Source organism: Rhinolophus sinicus, chromosome 1 (assembly GCF_057876585.1).
Source record: "Rhinolophus sinicus isolate RSI-liver-muscle chromosome 1, RSI-T2T, whole genome shotgun sequence".
NCBI lineage: Eukaryota > Metazoa > Chordata > Mammalia > Chiroptera > Rhinolophidae > Rhinolophus > Rhinolophus sinicus.
Genome location: NC_142501.1, coordinates 44,665,190 through 44,687,733, shown reverse-complemented (window position 1 = coordinate 44,687,733; position 22,544 = coordinate 44,665,190). Strand labels below are relative to the sequence as shown.

The 22,544-nt window shown below is 38.3% G+C and overlaps 1 protein-coding gene and 1 pseudogene across 1 annotated transcript in view; both read left to right on the top strand.

Annotated features, from left to right (window-relative positions):
- Positions 1-1,131: 1,131 nt before the first annotated feature.
- The window catches only part of CPNE8 (copine 8), a 176,718-nt gene continuing 155,305 nt past the window's right edge, over positions 1,132-22,544 (top strand). Inside the window, exon 1 of the mRNA XM_074325840.2 lies at positions 1,132-1,661. Coding sequence (XP_074181941.1) covers positions 1,525-1,661 — 137 coding nt within the window. The 5' untranslated portion in view covers positions 1,132-1,524. The remainder of the gene's footprint in view (positions 1,662-22,544) is intronic.
- LOC109449587 (small ribosomal subunit protein uS2 pseudogene) lies at positions 19,813-20,707 on the top strand (annotated as a pseudogene).

The following is a 22,544-nucleotide window of genomic DNA, read 5'->3' as shown; positions in this document are numbered from 1 at the left end:
CCTCTGGACTTAAGGGGTGACAAGTGATGTGTGGGGAGATCAGGAAAGGACACCAAGAATGAAACATGGAAGGATACTTGGGAAGCCACAAGACTCTGCCTACACATCCTCACCCGCAACTATGTAAATTCTCTAGGCAGGTGGTCCAAGTGGACTTAAATGTTACCACGTATGGCAGGTCCTCACTTATGAAAACTGTTCCTCCCTGAGTTAGTCCTACAAGGTGGTAAACTCCGTGTTTGGCGCGTTAAAAAAAGGCTGAAACTCGTCCCCTCTCTCCTGTCGGTATTTGCCCTACACTACGTCCTGTTCTCGATCGCCCCCTGGTGGCGAAGGCACCGGGGACCCGCAGGCGCATGGGCAAGGCCGGAGCAAAGGTGCCGGCAATAAAAGACGCTGCAAGGGAGGGGAGCGGCGGGTACCTCCCTATGCTTTTGCGGCTTCGGCACCCTGGCACTGGTCTGGCTGCCCCGGAATCCCGTTTACCAAACGCGGTCCTCAATTCCGTTCCTCTGCTTCTACCCGTCCAATTTCATTCAGGTGTTGCCCGGTGGGAGTCGGGGTAAGGGGGGGGGGGCATTGTAGGGTTGTGACCTAAGGGTTTTAGGGTAGGACTTACAGGCATTTGTAAACGTAAGGGCTCAGAGGAGCCCTGACTGTAGGAGGAATGTCACCATTAGACCCCTCCCCCATGTTCCGAAGAATTGAGGTAAGAGGGAAACCAGATGACTTCCTTAAATCCTAGTTTTTTCCCCCACCTTAGAGTCCACCCTGTTCCCGTTTTGTCCCATACATTGATCTGTCACTTTACCTCCGCTTACAGAAGGTTGGATATCGTCCTCGTGTCCCATATTCCCCAACCTTCAAGTGGCAGAGGGTGGGCAGTTCAGCAGCAGGGACCCGGTTCATCTGCCCGAGGGCATAGTGGGAGGAACCTCCGTGGGCTCCGAGGAGGAGGTGAGGACCAGCACAGGGTGGAGAGGGGTGCACTTATACGGGAGTTAGGAACCGGCAGAAGCGCCCACACCTCCAGCTTCCAACCCGGGCGAAGAAACTGCGTGACATTCCCGTTCACACATGATTGACATGAGAGTCCTGGCCCAGCAGGCGGGTGTGGGTGTGTAGAGGCGGAGACAAAACCCAAATCGCACGTAAAGCGGGCCAGGACTCGGTCTCCTAGACGGTCTGAGTCTGGTGCCACCTATCCCTCCAGGCTGCAGTGTGGCTTCGCGGAGCCGGACTCCCAGAGCCAGAAAAGGATTACGGAGTGTCCCTCTCTGGAGCTGCATCCTGCAAAGAGGGAGCAGGAAAGCCGGGAGCCCGGTGCACCACTTCCCTGGCAGCTTCAGCCTCTGGCGGGACTGGCTCGCGCTGTTCCCTCGCAGCTCTGCTCGGAGGTCCTCCTCCCTCCTCCCTCCTCCATCCAGCGAACTGCCTCCTCCTCCTTCCTCTGCCTCCACCCTCAACCCCTATCCCCGTCTGGCTGGAGCTGGGCTCGGAACCCTGAGTCGGCCTGAGCTCTGGATGTGGGCGCGGGACAAGTCCACGGCTCCTCCACCCAAGATGGACAGCCGGTACACCAGCACTGCGGGCATCGGGGACTTGAACCAGCTGAGTGCGGCCATCCCGGCCACGCGGGTGGAGGTGACCGTGTCCTGCAGGTGAGGACGCAGCCTTTCCCTTCCTTCTTCCTGCCCTCTCATCTGCCCGGTTGGTAGCGCTTGGCAAACGCTTGGGATTCACCGAGGTTTTGCGCGGGTGAGAAGTTGCGCAATGAATGGGAGACACTCCAGTTGTGGGTCTGGAGTCAACCCCGGGTCGAGTGGCAGAGAGCGGTTAAAAGAAACTAGAAGCGAGTGGTGGGCTGCGGGACTGAGACTTCCTGTTTTCTTTCTGGGAAATGCTGTAAAAGTTAGCTGGGCTGTGACTCAGTGGTGGAAACCCCTGCTGCTGCCCACTTTACGGTCCCTTTTTACGTCCCAAACCAGAGCTGTACCGGTGATGACGGGAATCGAAATCGGACAGTATTGCCAAAAGCGCATGTGACCGCTGCGCGCAGTGGCCCGGGACACCCCCTACTAGGCAAACCTGCTATTGTCACTGTTGGCTCAAACCTCGGCAACTTCCTCCCCACCCACTTCCTGGAGTCATCCAGCTTGCCCCCACCCTTCCAGGCTTTTTGACTCACGGCTGATAGGTAGAGCTTTCGGCTCCAGTCCTCTTTGCAGAGGAATCTGCCTTTCCTAAAATCTGGGAAGTCACGATTTTCTGTCAGCAAGTAGACACACATGAATGCTTATAACAACTGACACCCTGCCTGTAAATTTCACCCTGACTATAAATTTCAAACTCCTTTGTCTGACGTTCTTTGGGTCGGTTTCCCTGTAAGTAAAGCAGCATATCTGCTATATCGCAGAAGATTTTGAGTAGCTGAACAGCATACACTAAACTGCTAATGGCAACAGAAGGAGAGGGAGACTTTGCTGTTATAATATTGACTCCAGAGCCCACTCCATTGTTTGCATACTTTGATCTGTCTCATTGGAAAACTCTGTTCTTGCTTGTCCACTTTTGCCCCAAGATTGTTTTTAATGCCCTCAAACCCTCCTCTTCCTTTCCTTGGTAAAACTTGCTGTAAAGAAATCTGATAAACATGGGGAATCTTCCATGTAAATAAGCCTCGAAGCTTAAAGTGCTATCAACCAGTGGAACTTGATTTTGCCTTTTCACAAGACAAAATCTAAAGCCAAAGGAATGATTTTTTTTTTTTTTTTTTTTTTTGAGGGGGTGGAAATTTAAGCACCAACCACCTCAGCAGCGGTGTTAATTAGGGGCTAGAGAATAGCCATTAGCTATCCCTGAAACTATATCCCGGGATGGCTTGATTCCTCTTACTGCTGACCTCAAACTGTGGAAACAATAATGCTGATAATGATAGCTAAACATTAAGCTCTTGTTTTATTGTGGCCACTGCTTTACGTGCGGCCAGAGATTTCTTTCTGTCAATTGAACAGGTGAAGCTGTGTGGAAAACTCTTTTTCAACATTAATTCCTAGGCCTTTTTCTTGTCTGTGAAGCTACCTTTGGGTGCTAGAGGGAGGTTATTAAGATATACAGATAATGCATAGCCAAAGTCTTACAATAATAGCATTTTCTGGAGTTCTTGTCCTCTGTGGAACATCCTGCAAAGTCTGAATGGCATATGGCCTGTACATGGAATGAATATAAATACGTTATAAATTAAATCTGAATTTCCCATAAGCGCTTTAGGGTGATTATACCTTTAGCAAAATTATATAACTGGTTTTTCTGCCAAGGGTCCACATTTAACCAGGGGTTTTGTTTGTTTGTTTGGATGCTTGTTTGCTATGAGTATGTTGGAAATCCTGAAGTCTGTTGGCTTTAAGTCAGTTTGTTTTATCCTTGTTACCTCAGACCCTGCAAATCCCCTTGTTCCAGCTTTTTTTCATACCATGGATTTGGTGTCTTATTTTGAATTTTTCAAATAGAAAAAATAAAGTCCCGAAAGGGAACCCAAGTACTTATTGTACTTATATTGTTGAGAATTGAATCTTGTAATCCTAGATGTTGGTGTTCTTTGGGCTCTGGCATAAGAGACCTGGTTACAGCTTTTGGCTTTGTGATTTACTCATGTTGTTACCTTGGTGCAAGTTCTTATCTAATTTAAGCTTCTTCATTTCTAAAATGTGGGGAATTAGGGTATTTATATAGAGAGTGTTGTCAGAGTTTAATAAGAGGATGTCTGAAAAGTGCTTATACAACATATCACACAGAAGAAAGTGTTCAGAATGTTAGCTATTGTTACGATATTGGAAATAGTATTTATTGAATAAATGTATCATATATGATTCAGTTTTGGAATTCTGTAAATAGTCCTTCTCTTTTGAATTTCAATAAATTGGTTAAAGAAGACAAGGTTAAAGCAGCCTTGAGACACCTGTTCCCTCTTTCTCTTTCTTCTTTGATGTTCATCAAGAGCATATATCCTAGGATGTTTGTGGGCATTTCACTTAGCAACACCAATTGTAGGCACCTCAGCCTTACAATGGGCAAGCAGAGAAAAAAAAAAAAAAAAAAAATCCCTTGCCTTTCTGATCAGAGCCCTCTGATGATTTGCTGACACTTATAAAACAACTCAGGTGACAATTGTTAGTAAAGTTACCCTCTGGTAACCACTAAACTATTGTCTATGTCTGTGAGTTTTTATTTCCTCATTTGTTTGTCTTGTTCTTTTGTTGTTTTCAGTTTTACATACCACATACTTTACTAACAAACTAAGTTTACTAATAAACTTAAAGAAAAAAAAACGAAACTCCGTAATAGAATTCCTTTTGATAATCGCCTTTCACTGTCCCCAGTCTAAGACTTTTTAAAAGCTTTATGACATTTTCATCTTCATTCTGTGGGGAGGTGAGAAAATCAACAATTGAAGCTAGAAGCTAAACATAGTTTCTGGAAATGATTTAGTCTATTCACTCACCAAGTGTTTGAGTGTCTCTTATATATCTAGCATTATGCCATTCTCCATGAGAAATGCAAGAGAAGTTCTCTGAAAATGTAAAGTCTGGTTGGGAGATAAAAATGACATAAAACAAGATAATGTAGGACTAAATTCAAAGATGAGGTTCACGCACAGGGAGGGAACAGATCATTATGGAACAGAGTGTTTGCCGTATACTACCAAGCGATGGGGCTTGAGGGGAGACAAGACAAATGGGCAGATTACATTAGAGAAGTGACTGTGTACATAGAGGTTGTGTAGTGGCTACAAATTTGGTGTGTTAGGATGACAAGTATACCTTTCTTGCTGGATTTATGTACAGCTCCTACTCTTTGGTATCCCTCCTACCCATTATTTAGTTCTTACATTAATTTTTCTTTATTATGTTAGTTAATAGATTTTTAAGTTAATTGGGTTACCTTATTAAAATGTCTATAGCTGAAATGATAACCTTAGAAACAGAAAATAACATCTATAGCATTCCCATTTTATGCTGAAAACAGATTAATTAGAATGAGGTAAAAACAATGAGAAAAATAATATGCAGTGATTTCCTGTTTTCCCTGGGACCTTGGTTTGTTGCACTATTTCTAACATCATTTTGATAGTTTTTGTCATTTTCTCTGAGAAATTAGTAATTATAAATGCAGTGAGAGAATTCTGTGGTTCTAGACATTATGGGTTAGCTAGCCTATGTAAATCCTTTCACAGCAATAATCCTGTAATGGTGATAAAACTAATTTTAAACACGAATGTCTATGAAAGAGTGCAAAGTGGAGATTTATTGAGCACCTACTTTGTATCGGGCATTCTAAAAAGTCCTTTCTGACCTGACTGACCGTAAGTCTTTTGCCTAATCGTCCACTACTTCCTTACATGTGTTCTGTGACTGAACAAAGTCTAACAAATACATGCCTACTATATGCTAAAACCTATGCCAGATAAATGTGGCTGCAAAAGACAAATAATCACATCCCCAAGGCAGGTGCTGTCATCCTAGTAGACCAAATTCTTTTTGCCTACTTGACCATATACATGCCACTCTCTCTGCCCTGAACGTCCCTTCCTCTCTTCCCCTTTTCTCGATTAGCTTGGGCTCTGTCAAGACTCAAGTCAAACATTGTTTTCTCTTATGTCTCCTCTCCCAAGCTAAAATTTGCTGTTTTCCCAAAGTATCTGGTATGTACCAGTATCTTAGTGCTGGGGAGGAAAACATTTTTTTTCCCCCTTCAAGGCTGCTGTACTTGGTTTTCAGAGCTTCTGCCAGGTCTGCTGTTTCTTAAAATTAACCAGTCTAAAATGATAACTATCCCCAAAGAGGCATATTTTGGGGTGGCAAACACAGCTCCACTTCAATGGTTGCTTTATAATTCTTGTCTTTTTTGTGCCCGTGTTGTGTATGTAAGAATGTCCAATCCAGTAGAGAATTTTTGTAAGAGTTTATTTGAGCCAAACAGAGGATGAGCCTGGAAGCAAGATCTCAACAGACTGAGAAAAATGCCTCTCAGAATGACAGTTTGCAGTTTCTTTTATTTATTTAGAAATAAGGAGGGAACATAGGAAGACTACATGAAGGTGGAAGAAAGCAAGACGGGGATTGGATTACAGGATTGTTAACAAGATTATGTACTCTCTTGAAGGTGATTACACTTCCTAGGGATCTGAAAAAGGCACTTCAAAAGTGTGTTAACCTAGATGCCCAGAAATAATGGACAGAGCTTGCTTAAGGCAAAGATAAGCCTTTTACTAAGGAAGTCATAGGCCTGGGATGTGACTACCCACCGCGACCTGCCCAGTTAGGAATTTATGGTTGAATCATCCTGTGAGGTTACTTTCTGTCACTGGATTGATCAGTTTTGTTACAGAACCCGTTAGTCAACCACGGTGTATTCCGAACATGGCACAGAATATTCGTATGTAGTCAAGAAATGCTGGACGCTGTAATTCTCTGAATGAATCATCTGGCATGAGGAAGGCACTTTGCCTGTTAAAATGCAGACTCCTCCTAGGTCCCCACAACAGATTTATTGAATCAAAATCTCTAGGTTCACCATGTACTAGTTATTCACATTAAAACTTTTAATCTACTAGTTTGATAAGTAAATGACTCTGTGACTATAGTCACTTGATCTAGAGTAGCAATACCGGCCCTACTAAGGTGTTAGGACAATAGTTTTCAATGTTGTGCTGGAATTGGTTTAAATGGGATTGAGACAGGTGCCAGTTGTTAAATAAAGTGATTATTAAAAATTAAATATATATGAGTAATCCTAAATTTAAATCAATTATATTTTAGAAGAAAGTTAAGACATACTCAAGTTATCACTTCCTAATTATTTTACTGCATTTCACTATTAGCTATACTCTTTGCTGTCACCTGTTCTTTGTCTTTTTAATCTGTATGGTGAAAATATTATGCAGTCGTATGCTACTGTTCATCTCTTCACAATCCATGTTCAATGACATCACATTGGTAGTTTATAATCGGCCATGGTGGGAATATTTATACCACAGAAACTGTCAAACACTGCAAATCTGGGCTTGATTTATTATTTTGTTGTCTGCACTTAAGACATTCTATGGGAATCAATTAGCCCTATGGAATTTACCATTAAAACATATTATGTATATTACTATTATTTGTAAATTGTGTGCTCAGCTATACATACTTTAGATCAGTAAAACTTATAATAAATTGTGTAATTATGTGAACACACACATTCAGCTTTTTTTTTGGAAAGCCTGTTGTTAAACATATACTTGCACATCACTCTTTATAGGCCTTTTGTAAAAGATAAAGCATTATACAGAGGAACAAAATTGCTGCTGTTAGACTATTAGAAATGATAGTGTTAAGTTCAGCACTGTCTCTGGTCTTGCTTCTCTACTGGAATTAGTGGGGTCATGTGATTTTTATAATCCATGAAAGGTGTGACAGCCTGCAAGTGTATTGCGAATGAAACAGGAAGATGATTGAAATTTTGTATGTGTTTTACTTTCTTCTCATTTTAATGTGGTCCTCTGTACATCTTCTTTATTTATTTTTTAATTTTTTATTTTTTTTGTTTTTTATGTCGTATTTATTTATTAAAAAACTGAATTACTTTTAGAATGCAAGAGTGGTTTTGAATGTTATTCTATATAAGACCAGGTTTTTATTTATTCTCATCTCCCTACCCTCTCCCCTTTGGCAACCACCAGCTTGTTCTCTATTGGGGGTGCCAAAAATATGTACAAGTGGACACTTCGGTCAGTGTTGCTCAAGCAGGAATTCGCTGTAATCAGAAGTGTCTGGATGCTGATGGTAATCACTTTGAGCACCTCTTCTAATTGCAGAAGTCAGACGTGACTTCTTGTATTCATCTTCTGTTATTGGTATATATTATTACAATTTTAATACAGTTTTCCTTTCTTAAAATGTGTATGCATTTTTAGTACCCTCTGTATATTTATGGGTCTGTTTTGTTTATTGATTTATTTTGCTTTTTAAAGATTCCATGTATAATATAAGTGAGATCATATGGTGTTTGTCTTTCTTTTTTTTTTTTTTTTAATTTATTGGGGTTTAAAAAAAAGAAACTTTATTTTTCTCTTACTTCGAAGAGTTGGGTTTTTTTTGTTTGTTTGTTTTCTGTTTCTCCATCCACTTGTGGCATATACTTTTCAAGTTTACATGTCACAGTTCCAGTTACACGTAGTGATTATTGACCACCTGGGAAAGCAAAGGTTTGATTCCATGAGGGAGAATTTGATTGGCTCAGCAGAAATTGGCCCAGTTTGAAGCAGATGCCTATGCTGTTCTGATTATCTGTGTGAAGAAGGATCGAAGTGTTCAAACACAACAGTTGGGGGTTCCACCCCAGTCTAAGTTGGTTTATCTCCTAGATTTTACCTTTTTTAGTCAGACAAAAAGTTTGAAGTTAGTGTGTAAACAGGTTTTCAAATTATGTCGTTAATTAATAAATTATAATGTTACTATAAGCTAGGGAAATTAGAATGCCTCTTTCCTGTTAATGAGGCATACGACAGGCAAACCAAGGGTCAAGTTGTGGCGTGGCCATAACCTCTCATTCTTTTGGCTCTGCAGTTCCTAAGGTCCTATGGTTCAAAATTGTTGTCACTCCATAGTGCCTCTTTTGGACCATATTTGTGTTTGTTTTAGCTGAAGAGTTTCAAGAAAATTTGTTCTAGGGACATTTCTGGAGAGTGATTTTTGGAATCGCAATGTGGGAGTTGTCCAGGTATATTTTAGGAGAATAAAGCCTTATTCATGTTGTTCTGCCAATATTTTTGTCTGCCTTGCATTTTTTAAGCATTTGGGGCCTGGGGTGTTCTAAAACTACCCTGGGTTGTGGAGAGTATGAGTCTAGAAGCAATTCAAAAAGCAAGGCCCCACAGAACAGGGTGTTAACAGCTGTGCTCTTTTAGCTACTTTATTTGTGGAAAAAAGGCAGAAGCCTGCATTCCCTATTTGAGTTTACTTAAGGCAGGGAAGAAAAACAGTTCCTCTCAAAGGGTTTTCTATTCGGTTGTTGGCCTGTTTTATAATACTAACACTTGTTTATTAGAGCCAGTTTTCCTTAGCCTTCAAAAGCATGGGTGTGGAACTAGACCAGCTTTACCAGTTGCTTAATCACTCTGTTCCTCAATTTCCTCATCTGTAAAGTGGGCATAATAGTAGCTCCTAACTTTTATATTTATTTGAAGGGTTAAATAAGTTAATACATCTACATGAGTTAAAACACTACTTGTGACATTAGTTAAGCACTCAGTAATTACAATGGATATAGACACAAAATAAAAACCACCCATTATTCCATTGTACTATTAGCATTTAGTTCATTTCTCTCTGTTTATAACATTACATTTATAGTCCCTCTTCCTTGTGTGTGTGCGTATATGCTCACACACATTGTATAATGAAACTACTATATTCTACACAATTTATCTTCTGTACTTTTCTGTTAATATTATATCATGTAGATGTTGCTGTCATTAGTTTTGGAAAATATACCCTTCCATGACTGTGTAGTAGTCTATTATATGGGTATCCTATATTTATTTAACTTACCTCTTACTTTCTAAAATTTATTTCAAAAAGTTACTATTCAAAATAATGCTACAGATGAGCATTCTTATTCAACAGCACTTGACAACATCTGTGATTTTTTCCCCCCTGGGGACAGTTTTCTAGAGCTAAAGTTATTAATGAGCTATCTTCTCAAGGGGATTTTAATACCTTGTTTTGGTTATTTTCCCCCTATACCTCTTTAAATAAGCAGAGTCAAGTCTAAACAACTGGCTGTACCTTTCTAAATATTTTTATCTCTATGAGAAAGTTGCAGTTAAAGATTCATGAGAATTTGGGGCAATAGAGTATAGCAGCAAGAAAATGGAATTAGGAGTCAGGCAGATGTCTTTAAATCTCATTTTTATCCCTTTCTGGAGTGTTATTTTGGGTAACTTCTTTCAACTTTTGGAATATCATTTCCTAATCAGTAATATGAAAATTATTTAAAACCAGATTTATGGTATTATTGGAGAAGTAAATGAAATAAAATCTATAGAGTGCCCAACACCATGTCTGTCACAAAAAAAAAGCACTTCATGGCTGTTAGTCTCAGTTTCTTATGAGTATGTTACCGGGTGGCACATAGCAACATAGAAGAGAGGGTACCCATAGGTTGGACAAATTTAAAATCAATTTGGGGAGTCATAGAAACATGAAATGCAATGTGACAATTATAAAGCTGCATGTTAGAGACTATACATTACCGCCCAGGCTGAATACTTACTAAATGTGGAGGGGGTGTAGAATAAAACAGTAGCAAGAGTGTGGATTTGGACATGCATACTCAACTTCTACAGAGTCCACCCGACGGCTCCCCTATATCAACACACACAATCAGACATGTGGACCTAATGGGATTTGGCAGATAGAAGGTAGTATTTAACAACAAAGTTTTAGAATGAAAGCACATTCTAGCACATTTCTTACATCTGATCAATAAAAGCAGTGGGCTGACATTTAGACAGCTCTTTTCTGTTGAACATGTGATAAAACAGATATCAATGTAGATGACAACACAGGCTGAAGGAGAGCAAGCCTTTATTGCCAGTAATAAAATGAGATGTATTTTAAAAGATTCCTTGCTGCCATGACCAATATTTACTGCCTGACACACGATACCTTAATATTTTCAACCTTATGACAGCCATCAATGTTAATGCCTCATCAGCCAGGGACATCAGCCAGCAGGCATTCTTTTTCAAGTTGTGAGCTATTTCGTCATGTTTATTCTGTAATGACTAATACTTCAAATATCCTGAGGGAATTATCAGTTAACTTCTTTAAATTCTGAAGAAACAAAATATCATTTATAGTCTCTGGGAAATATTTCTATTTATTAGACAGTAAAGCTATTCCAATATAAAAGCTGTACTAAAACAGGCCAAGAAACACAGAAGCTTTGGACGTTTGCTATATATTTTATTTAAATTAATGTCAAAATTGAAATCTGTGTGAGACAGTGTGTAAAGCACTTAACACATGCTAATTCACTGATCCTTATAATAATTTGTTAAAACAGGTGATGTTATGTCCTATTTTATAGGTGAGAAGATTGAGGTTCGGAGAAAATTTAAATAATAATTTGTCCTAAATCACACGTCTAGGAGGTGGCAAGTTTGCACTCCTAATCCATAGACAGTATCTCTAATTCTTATGCTTCCGACCACTAGTCATATTTTGTCACTCTTCTATGAGTTCTTTAGTTTAGGTTTTAAGGCTAGGGCTCATTCCTATCAGTATCTACGTGTTGGTGACTGAAGGGAGATTACAAAGCTGGGAGACAGAACAATAGACAATTTCAGTGCCGTCACAAACGAGAATACAAAAGTCTTTTGTGTTTTTTGTTCCCAATTAGTGAGAGCTGTGGGTAGAATAATTCAGATGAGTGGCATAAACTTAACGACTTGTTGTTTAATTTCAAAGTATTGAGTCTCACCTTTTTTTTCCTGCTACAGAGTTACCTAATGAAGCTGTGGGAAATTAAGTAATGAAAAGACTATTTAAATAGAAATCTGCAGGCAGGGTGAGATGAAAGCTAAATATTGGAGGAAGGTGATGGACTGGACAAACGAAAAGTAGAGGAAAATTAATTGAATTGACTATGTGACGTTCATATTTGTCATTCGATTTGGGAATTTACCTCACACCCTGTCATTTCAATCCACGCTTTCTTAATGATGAAGTTACCATTTAACTTGCTAGCTTTTCAATAATAAATCCAAGGCTTCCTTTATGACAATTATGTTCTTCAGCATTCCATGTAAATAAAATAATTACTTAGACGTCAAAAATGTCACTACAGTATTTTGACTATGTGAATTGTGACATGAATTTGTAAAAGTCAGTATTTTTTACTTTGTTAATTAGCTGTTTTCTTTCTCTCTCTTTATATATTAATAAGTAACAAGTGACATTAATTTTATTAAAAATGGTCTCAAATGTTAGAGAGTGTAATGAACCAGATATGATTATGATTGCCATAACTGATTGAAACCAACACATTTCTCAGCCTTACTTAGACTAATAGTGATTTTTAAAATAATTTTGAGATATTTGTTTCTCACTGTCCACAGATCTTCGTTATTGCATCATCTCAATGTGTATCACTCTGTGAGCATTCTTACAAATATTTAGTTTTATCTAAATGTACTCCTGTAAAGGGAATATTACATTATTTGTGGTTTTCTCAGTAATTGAAATCTCAATCATTCTTTTTTGAGGTCTTCAATAGGTTTTTATATTTTCCAACTATAAAGCAAAGAATATGAGAGAGCTAGTAGAGGGAAAGGAAATGAGTGAGTGAAAGCAATACCTGAGAATGATACAGAACAATGACTTATTTGCTGAGCCCATTTATATTACCTATTTTGGACATAGATTACTATCTCACTTATTTTAGTATCTCAACTTTCAAATTAATTGCAGAAGCAGAAATAGTAGAAAGCTGATTGCAATTGATTTTTATACCAGTGATTTCATCCAAAGCCTCTTTATAAGCATTGGGAGAAGGAGACATGATATTAAGTTATTAGTGAATGTTTCTCCTAATTGGCAATTTAAATTAATGAATTTTTAAAATATGCTTGGACAGAAGTTTGAAATATACTAGCTAAAAGATTGATATTTTCAACTACAGGTTTGTCTCATATAATTTAAATTAAATGGTTTCAATTTCTTTGTTTTGCTTAAATTATTTTGTTATTTGAATGACATTTATTTGAATTCTTGCTTCTTTATGGAATACGTCAGCAAAGTATGGTGGACTCCTCGAGCTTTCATTCTGTTTCTGACACTGACTCTGTGACCTTTGACAATTCTGCCACTTCTCTGGGCATTAGTTCCTATGAAAGGTTGAATCTGGTCTAGATGACCTGGGATGTTACTTGGAGCTTGATATACTACTAGAAGCAGGACCTTGAAATAAAATATAAACATGTTCTGCTTTAGGAAAATCTTGTTATTGTCAATGCCATTTGAAAATTTCATGTGTTTGAGTTGTTTAAGGGATATTAAGGTACGCAGATTATTTCTCATGCTAACTACTTCCTACTTCAAAGTCCTCATTTCACTTAATATTCTCCCAGAGGGATGTCAAGTTCTGCTATTGATGTTCTAGTTTTTCCTTTCAATGGGGATCTATAACTTGTTTTCTTCATCGTGAAAATGAACAGTGTTTAATATTAATAGATATCTGTGCCTTTCTTACAATTCACTTTTGGAATATATTAAATTTTTTACATGCTTTATATATCTGTGGCAAACATAGAGTTTGTAATGAAGATGGCAGATGGGGTCAATCTTATGTTAACTGAGTAGTTGTTGCTGGTGCTGGCTGCCTGGAGTAGTCCCTTCTGGGCTTTGGGAGAAAGAGTGCTATCGTTGGCTTTTGAAATAAAGGCAACCAATATTATGTGGCGTGTATGCTGTTACTTTTTAATTGTTATTATCTTTGACTTACTTACAGTGACTGATGACTCATTGAAACTTGTCTACTCAGGTCTCCAAAGTGTCTCTTGTGACAAGGATAACAGATGCTTATTAGAAAATTGTTTTCAGTCTCCCTATCTCAGCTGGTTGGTCATTTATGCTTACAGAAAAATTTCCTTTCCAGATTAATTCCTTCTGTTTCAATTCTGTTGTTGATTCTGTAAAGCTCAGGTTGCTCTTAAGGACATTTGAATTGTTCAGTGATTATGGATTCAAAGAAATTACGGACGATGTCTTATGTCATAAAATCTGGAGGCCAAAACAAAACAAATCCTTGCCAACCTAACCTGACCTGTATAGGCATGTTACTTTTCTCATCGGCATAGCCTAGGTATTGATTGATAAATCTTAAAGGGAGCTGACTCAGGACAGCCCTGCATATAGATAAAGATTTTGAAATTTACAGCCTGAAGATACTTGACTATTTCCTGGCATAGAAGCAATATATTGCTCAACAGCTAATAGACCAAGAAATAGAAAACCTAATCATGTGACCAACATATTTTTGGGATTGGTGCTTGAAAGGTAACAACATCTGAGCTGATGTTGGGCACAGCAGAGTTAGCCTTCAGCTTTTGACTTTGTGGTGATTTGTGAACCTATCACAGTCATCAGCTCTTGGTTTTTGGACAAGTGATTGTCACCTACAAACACTGTGCAATGACTCTGAGAGCAGTAATAAACCCTGACAGACTGCTAATCTGGCTAATTGTTTAAAATACGTGGTGCAAGCTCATTCCCACCTCGCTGTTTGTTACCAAGTGAATTAAAAGTGATTACTGCTTTTGGAGTAGGCAGGAGGAGGGACTGAGGAAAATGACGATGCACAATCTCAAGTGTTATAACAAAATTAGTACAATGATATAATGCATTAAGGAACAGAGCACAAGTTTAGAGATTGACAGATCTGGATTTAAACTGCAATTCCATATATTACTACTATGAGAGTTCAGATAAATGAGTTAAGCTCTCTGTGCTTTGGTTTATAAATGAAGATAGAAATTCCTTCTCATATAGTTGCTGTGAGGATTGTATGACATAACATTATTATAAAGTGTTACAGAAAGTTCCTGTCACTTAGCAAGGAACTCTTGTTTTTTTTATACTGGCATTCAACAGAAATAGTTGGAATACAATGGATCGTATCATGAAGATAGCGAAGGCTCTCTAAAAAAAAAAAGCTATAATTTTTAGAAAAGTGCTACATGCTCATTGTAAAACCACACAAAGAAACAAGCCAAACAACATTTAAAAAGTCAAAGGAGAACATTCAAATCACCCCAAATTCTACCCAGTGATAGAGTGTACTAACCAGATATCTCTCTGTGCATTTATTTAGGTACATATAAAGAGCATGTATCATTAATACCCATTTTTTTGATGACTTAGACAAGATGAATACAATTCTTTCTTTGGGTTTTCCATTCCAGATTTTAATATTTGAGCCTGGTTGCTCTCTGCAAGCCTGGTGCCCCACCTCGGGGCAGGAACTCCAGGGCAACCTCTGAGCTAATGACCTCAGCTGCCATCCCAGGAAATCCCTCTTCCTTTCTCTGCTGCTTCCACAGAGCCGGCACTACTGTTGTTAAAGTGTCACTGCTGACATGCCACTGGGAAGTTGTAGGAATGCTCTTTGGCTGCAGAGCCTGGCATGTGTGCAGTCTTGCTGCCGGCTGCCCCTGGAGCCCTGCTCACGGTCTCCTGGTGTTGGTCTCTGTTGATTTAGCAAAGCTTTGTGGTTCTGGTCTTAGTTAGTTCTTCCCATAAGGTCAGCGACGTTCCTGACTCTGGGCTCTGTAAAGCTTCTCCATCTTTTCATCATGCATTTCCCTCTTTTATGTCAGAATATTGGTGTCTCAGTCTTCAGGTGCTTTTCCAAACGCTTGAAAGCACACAGAGCTTGAACTTGATTAAACTTGTAGAGCATATTGTGTGATTGCTTTGAGTCCCACTTTCTGCAGGAAAGTTTCTCTGGCAGAATTTGGTCTGAGACTTGCTCTCATGGTAACAGGATTTGGGAGTAAGGTTATAGTGACAGAAGCTACAAAGTCCTCATGGACTTCAGCAGCTGGAGACAACAGATAACTACCAAAATTATTAATTGGATAGGAAAGTTATTAACAACTGATACCCAGAACATACAATATTGTATGTTCATTGGGCCTCAAACCACTTTACTGAATTATCTTCTTCATTTTGAAAGATTTTGTTAGTTAATTCTTTTGCAAGTAATGATAATTGAATGTTTCTCTTTCCAGTGTTGTCTCATTTTTATTTTATATCTTATTCCGAGGAGCTTCCAAAGTGATATGAATGATGACATTGTTTACGGTTCATTTCATTTTATTCTCAATAATATAACCAATATGAAAATCAATGAAACATTTACAAAAATGCAACCTTAAGCCTTTACTATTCTTGTGACTTTGGACACTTTATTTAACCTCTCTGAATTTTATTATGTCATGTGGAAAATGAATTCTGATAATACTTGCTACTTGTTAGGATTATACCAATGCTAAAAGCAGTGACATATTTAAAGTGCTCTGCACCGTGTCTGCCACCTGGTTCAGTAAATAAGGAGTAAGTGAAGAACTTGTGATATAGGTTCCCACTGGGTATACAGGGGCTCACAGAAGGGACTAATCAGTTCTACCTGCCCTGGACACAGCAGTGGGGAGCGGCTGAAAGAGTTTCACCTTTTCCAGAAGGAATGAGGTTGGTGAGGAAATTTCAGGGAAAGGGGTAAGTCGTGAGTACAGAAAATGTGAGGCAATATTAGTTTCAGAGGCTGCAAACAAATCTGAAATGTCTAGAGCAGAGTCTATGATATGAAATATAGATAGAGGTGCAGCTGGAGATAAAGCTGGGGTCAGAATGTGATAGGTACTTAGTGCTATATTAAGAAGTTTGGAGTTTCTGTAGGTAATGGGTTTTATGCACAGGAGCCATCTGGTCAGGTTTTACTGTAGAGAACTTTTTTCTTGGAGACATCATGGCCAGTAAACTGGGAGATAGGCAGGAAGACCAGTGAAGAACTCTGAGGTCTGGGAACTAATTGGACCTAGAGCAGAAGCCAAAGTGGGGAAGCATTAGGGGAGAAGGGGAAGGAAACGGGAGGATGACGCCGGGGTCTCACTTGGAAGAGAGGTGGGTTGGACAGTGTTGCTTAGTTTCCTGAGGTTATTGTAACAAATTACCACAAATTCATTGGCTTAACACAACAGAACTTTATTCTCTCACAATGCTTGAGGCCAGCAGTCTGAAATCATTGCTTAGCTGAAACCAAGGCGTTCGTAGGGCCACTCTCCCTCTGGAAGCTCTAGTGGAGCATTCAGCCATTCCTTGCCTTTTCCAGCTTCTGGTGGTGGCTACTAGCATATCTTGGCTTGTGGCTGCACCACTTCAGTCTTTAAAGGTAGAGTCTAGAAAACTCTTTCTCCTCTATTCACATTCTCCTCTCTTCTGGGTCAAATCTCTGCCTTCTTATAAGAATATACTCGTATGTGATTGCATTTAAGACCCACTCAGATAATCCAGGACAGTATCCTCTCTCATCTGAGGATCTGTATTTTAATCACATTTGTAAAGACCCTCCACTCCCCCAATAAAGTCATATTTATACGTTCCAGTGATTAGGAGCAAACATATTAGGGCCTAACAAACATATTAGGCCCTAATATGTTTGGAGGGCCATTATTCTACGTTCCATGGTTGCCATTTCACTGAGATAGGAAATAGGGGAGCTACAACATTGAGGAAAAGATAGTGAGATTAGTTTTGTACATAAGTTTTAGGTTTTTAAGAAGACCCCATATTCTGTTCTCAGTCTCTTGTTGCCTGCCTATTTTTGTTAACATGATGTTTCTCTTCTTCAGCTGAAATCAAGGATTGAATTCTATATCTTTTTTTCTGAAACTTTGCATCATCCTGAGTTAGCCTTACAATATGTCCAGCCAATGGGTTCTTCTGTTTATTTTTAGCTCAGGCAAACCAAAGCTCTGACATGTCAGATTTTGAAAAAGCCTGGGTTTCCTTTTAAGTAATTTTCAAGAATATTAGTCGTAGGTGAAAGCCTCAGGGGAATCATAAAAGTTTTCATGGTTAATTATCTTCCCCTCAAATTTCTTTTAGGATCTAAACCAAATTCAACCTATGAAAAGGTTGAAACTGTTATTTTTATCCCTGACTTTTTAGCTCAATAGTACTAATTAATAAACACTTTAAATAACCAATTTCAGCTAAACTGAAAAATATCTTAAACTTATTATCTTTTTTTATGTATTACGTTCGGGGGGTAATATGTATCAAGTATGATCAAGTTCTACTTATATGCTCAGTATGAGAGGAAGCTGTTGAGCTGAATTTTCAGTTTGTTTGCTCAACTACAAATCTGAAAATCTATTCTTATTTTCTTGAAAGCCAGATAATCTTGTTAAGTACTTTCCAATGACCCTATCTTTCAGAATTACTTGGTATCTTAGATTCTAACTGACTTTTCAGTAAGCTTCAATTTCAAAATACTTCATTTTTTTCATTTTGAAAGCTTTAGTTTTTACCCATGCACAATCTGTTTCCCCTTGCCATAGAAATTGCAGTTTCAGGAAAAATATTTTTCCTTAAATTCGTATAGCTAAATTTCCAGAGATAATGTTTGTTTAATGAATAAAATAGAGAATGAATAAATGAATCCAAGGGGATTAAGGGTTGCATTCACATCACCTCCAAATATTTGAACAATTTCTGTTCAGTTGGTTAAAGTTTTGATTTCCTTGTCTTTATCTTAAAAAAAAAAAAATCTGCGGAAACCATTTTGTGTGTATGTTTACATAGATACCAAGAACTTCCTAATTTCAATCTGTGAACAATACAATGCCTGAAATAAGGGCCCTGGGTGTGGCCCAGTGAAATGGGATTTTTTTCCAATCCTAGTAAAGCAGTCACTCTCAGATATTTTCAGTTAATGGATGACTTATTAGGGCAAAGGCCCCCAATGCCACCTTCCTCTTCTACCCTTCTTTCCATAATAAAATACCTCACCATATTTAAAGTGTAAAAGCTGATTCTTGTGATTGGATACTGGAACCACTGATTCATTCATTAGATGCTATTGAGGCCTTGCTTATGTGCAAGCCTTTGCTAGGTTCCCTGACTGCCTCAATGATATTTGGTAAACACCTTGATGGCAGTCAATGAGCCTGAGACTACACTGAAAAACAGGTAAACAAAAGTGCCTTAATAATATCCTATATTTTTGTTAAACCTAGAATCATTTTGATTATAAATACAGAACAATTTGCAGGGAAGATTATATGATACAGAGATGTGGTTCTCTGTCCACATCTGGAAGATTTATGCTGGATAATGTTTATAAAATGTTAAAGCATTATTCAGCTCAATAGGCCATATTTTTATTCCTACGGAAAATTAAATAGAACAGTTTTTTGTTTAGCTCTATTTACAAGCTATGTTTTTGTTCTTATTAAAAATTAAATAGAACAATTCCACTCAGGTACAGCAGTAGAGCCCCTTTATTTGTTGTCTAAGCTTTGTTAGGCACAAGTAACAGTGCGTTTTGAAACTCACTTCATACCTTCAGTTTGGGGACTCATGCCCTATAACAAGTTATATTGTACATTTTGTTAAATTAGCATTTTAAAAGGTCACAAATAGTAAGATTGTCTTTACTCTGAAACTATTAACTTTAACATTCGTAATAGATTTTCTAAAGTAGATCTTTTTTTTCGAAGTTATGTCTGTGTTAGGGTAATGATATTTGCTACCCTTTTAAAGCTTTTTTTTTTTTTTAAATTCAATACTTACTACACTATTAAAGAACAATATTTATTAGGTGATTGCATTTACTGACTAGAAAAGAGCAGCAGGCCTTCAACTTTCTGTTAACTCACTTAAAAATCCCTTTTTCCTTAACAGAGATCGTGTTATTATGCTCATTTTACATAAGAATTTGTTTTAATTTTCAACTAATAAAGCCTCATTATATATAAATATAAGAAAAAGATACTTGAGCTTTTTCAAAACAAGGTACCCATTTCAAGATACACATTTGTTTAGGTTATTTTAATTATTAATATATAGACATACCTATAAATTGCTTTTTTTTCTAGTATATTTTAAAAAATAGTTGGGATATGCTATTCTGTACTACCCAGAGAGGGGCCCATTTGTCATTGTTCTCGGATCCCATGTAATTTAAAGGGAAGCTAGCACAATGTCTGGAAACCTTGATGTTCTGCAAATGAAGCAGGAAAATGTCCTCAAATTCCTTGCAGCAGAAACCTACCTAGGTGGCACCAACTTCGACTTCCAAATGTACATCTACTAAAGGAAAAGTGATGGCATCTACATCATAAATCTGAAGAGAACCTGGGAGAAGCTTCTGCTGGCAGCTTCTGCCATTGAAAACCAGGCTGCTGTCAGGGTCCTGTCATCCTGTCGCTGGCCAGCGAGTTGTGCTGAAGTTTGCTGCTGCCACGGCAGCCACTCCTATTGCTGGCTGCTTCACTCCTGGGACCTTCGCTAACCAGACCCAGGCAGCCTCCCGAGAGCCGGGACTTCTGGTGGTCACCAATCCCAGGGCTGTCCACCAGCCTCTCACAGAGGTGTCTCAAGTTAACCCGTGGACCATTGCTCTGTGTAACACAGACTGTCCTCTGTGTTATGACATTGCCATCCCATACAACAAGGGAGCTCACCAAGTGGATCTGATGTGAATGCTAGCCCGAGAAGCTCTGTGCATGTGTGACACCATGTCCCATGAACACCTGCGGGAGGTCGCACCTGATCTCTACCTCTACAGAAATCCTGAAGAGATTATGAAGGAAGAGTAGGCCACTGCTGAAAAGGCTGTGACCAAGGAGGAATTTCATGGTTTCACTGCTGCTCAACTTGAGGTCACAGACCGGTCTAAAGGTGTGTGGGGGCCCTCTGTGCCTATTCAGCAGTTTCCTACTGAACACTTGAGTGCTCAGCCAGCCACTGAAGACTGGTCTGTAGCCCCCACTGCTCAGACCACTGAGTGGGAAGGAACAACCAGAGTGGTCTTACAGTTGATGGAAAATAAACAGTTACTAAAACAAAACAAAAATAGTTGGGATACAGTGTGAGGGATATAAATGATAAACGTCTAAGTTTTGCTTTATCTTGTGCACCTGAAACTAATAAAAATAAAAAAATAAAATAAAAAAGTAAAAAATAAAATAAAATAAAAGTTTACCAAGTTAAAAAAAAAAATAGTTGGGCTAAGAACTAACCATTGTCCTTTTTTTTTTTTTTTTAGTTGTAGCTGAAGAACTTTGACTTTGTTTTTAGGTTATTGCTCCTTCTCCCCACAATATACTTATTTTATATACCATCCAATATTGCTATTTAGGTACTTCTGTGAATTTGTCTTCCTAGGAAAATTCAGGCTTCTTGAAATAAGGGAATATGTCTTTAATATGTATTGTATCTTTGGTTGTGCTTAGTTAGATCTTAGGCATAGAGTATTTGCTTGAAAAATATTTGCAGAATTGCACTGAAGTTTAAGGAGAATTTCTATTTTCCAGGTAGAGAAAGGTAAACCTGAGATGTCATTTTCAGAGGCTAACTGGCTGTATAGGTTTTGGAATGCCAATTGAGAATAAAATTTATTATGGTCAATAAAACTGTAATATTCATGTTTGGCCACTAAACACAGTTCTGTGCTAATAACTATACAAGAAAGTATCTTAAAATCAGAAGGTGACTTGTTGAGCATAAAATCAGAGCAGGCAAGATTATCGGATGAGCTAACTGACAACTGTCATCGCGAGGAATACTTGATGCATCCATCTGCCCTAAACACTAACATTTATGAGGATTGAATAGTGAAGGAGTAAGTCAGGGAAGTCTTTCTCCTGGATGGTCCTAGAAAGGCGTTACTAAATTCTTGCTTATCAACTTCTATTTCAGGTTTCATACAAAATATACTTCTTCCATTAATCCAGTATCTTCAGGCAGATTAGAGTTTGATTGACCTTAGCTTTAGTTATACTGTTTCAGTTATGCTCATTTAAGTCCATAATCCAAGCATTTTTAATTGAAATTTGAGGATGAGTGGTTACTAGAACAACTCAGGCAATTCACAGATCATAATTTTGAATACATTATTTCTTCAGGTACATTTTCTAAAACATACGCTGTATTTTTCCATAATTTATTTTCAGGAATTTGCTCTCTTCCTTGGTTTGGCTACATCTAGATTTACAGAATACAAAGACACGTTCAGGACTTTTCACCTGATGAAGTTTGACATCAATGGTATAAAATTATAGACATTAAGGTATAGTCATTCTAGCTCAAGCAGATGACCCCCATGAAGGGAAGGAGTAGCCTTCCCATTATAAATATCTAATCACAATCTTGTATACCTGAAGCTACTACAATATTGTATGTCAACTGTAATTGAAAAGTTAAAAAAAAGAAAGCTGATGTGATGCATGTGCGTGTGTGTGCATGTACTATTTTTTAAAGCACCTCATGGAAAACAAAAATATTTTCCTCTTAAGTACAGTTATGTTTGGCCTTCTTTCTCTTCATTCCGTAGGCAGCGTCTCTCTTCATATTAGTCCATGAACTGGAATTTATTTTATTTTATACTCCAGTTGCTCAATGAGTAGGTATAATTTTGAGAACTTCTACATTTTCAACATTCACAGGAAAACAAGTTGTTTCTTGTGGACTTCTCTAGATTGTGTGGCATTTTGTGAAGAACAGGGAAATCAGATTCAGAAGGAGTTGGCTGCATTGGATTATTCTGTACCGGGTTGTGTGCGCTTACTCATTTACTCAGTATCTCTGAGCCTCAGCTTAGTTTCATTTCTTATAAAAACGGCCTCAGTAATAACACCTATCTCACTTAATGTGAATGTGCTTTGTTTCTAATAGGATTTGGGAAGTTGAAAATCTTGCATTCCTACCATA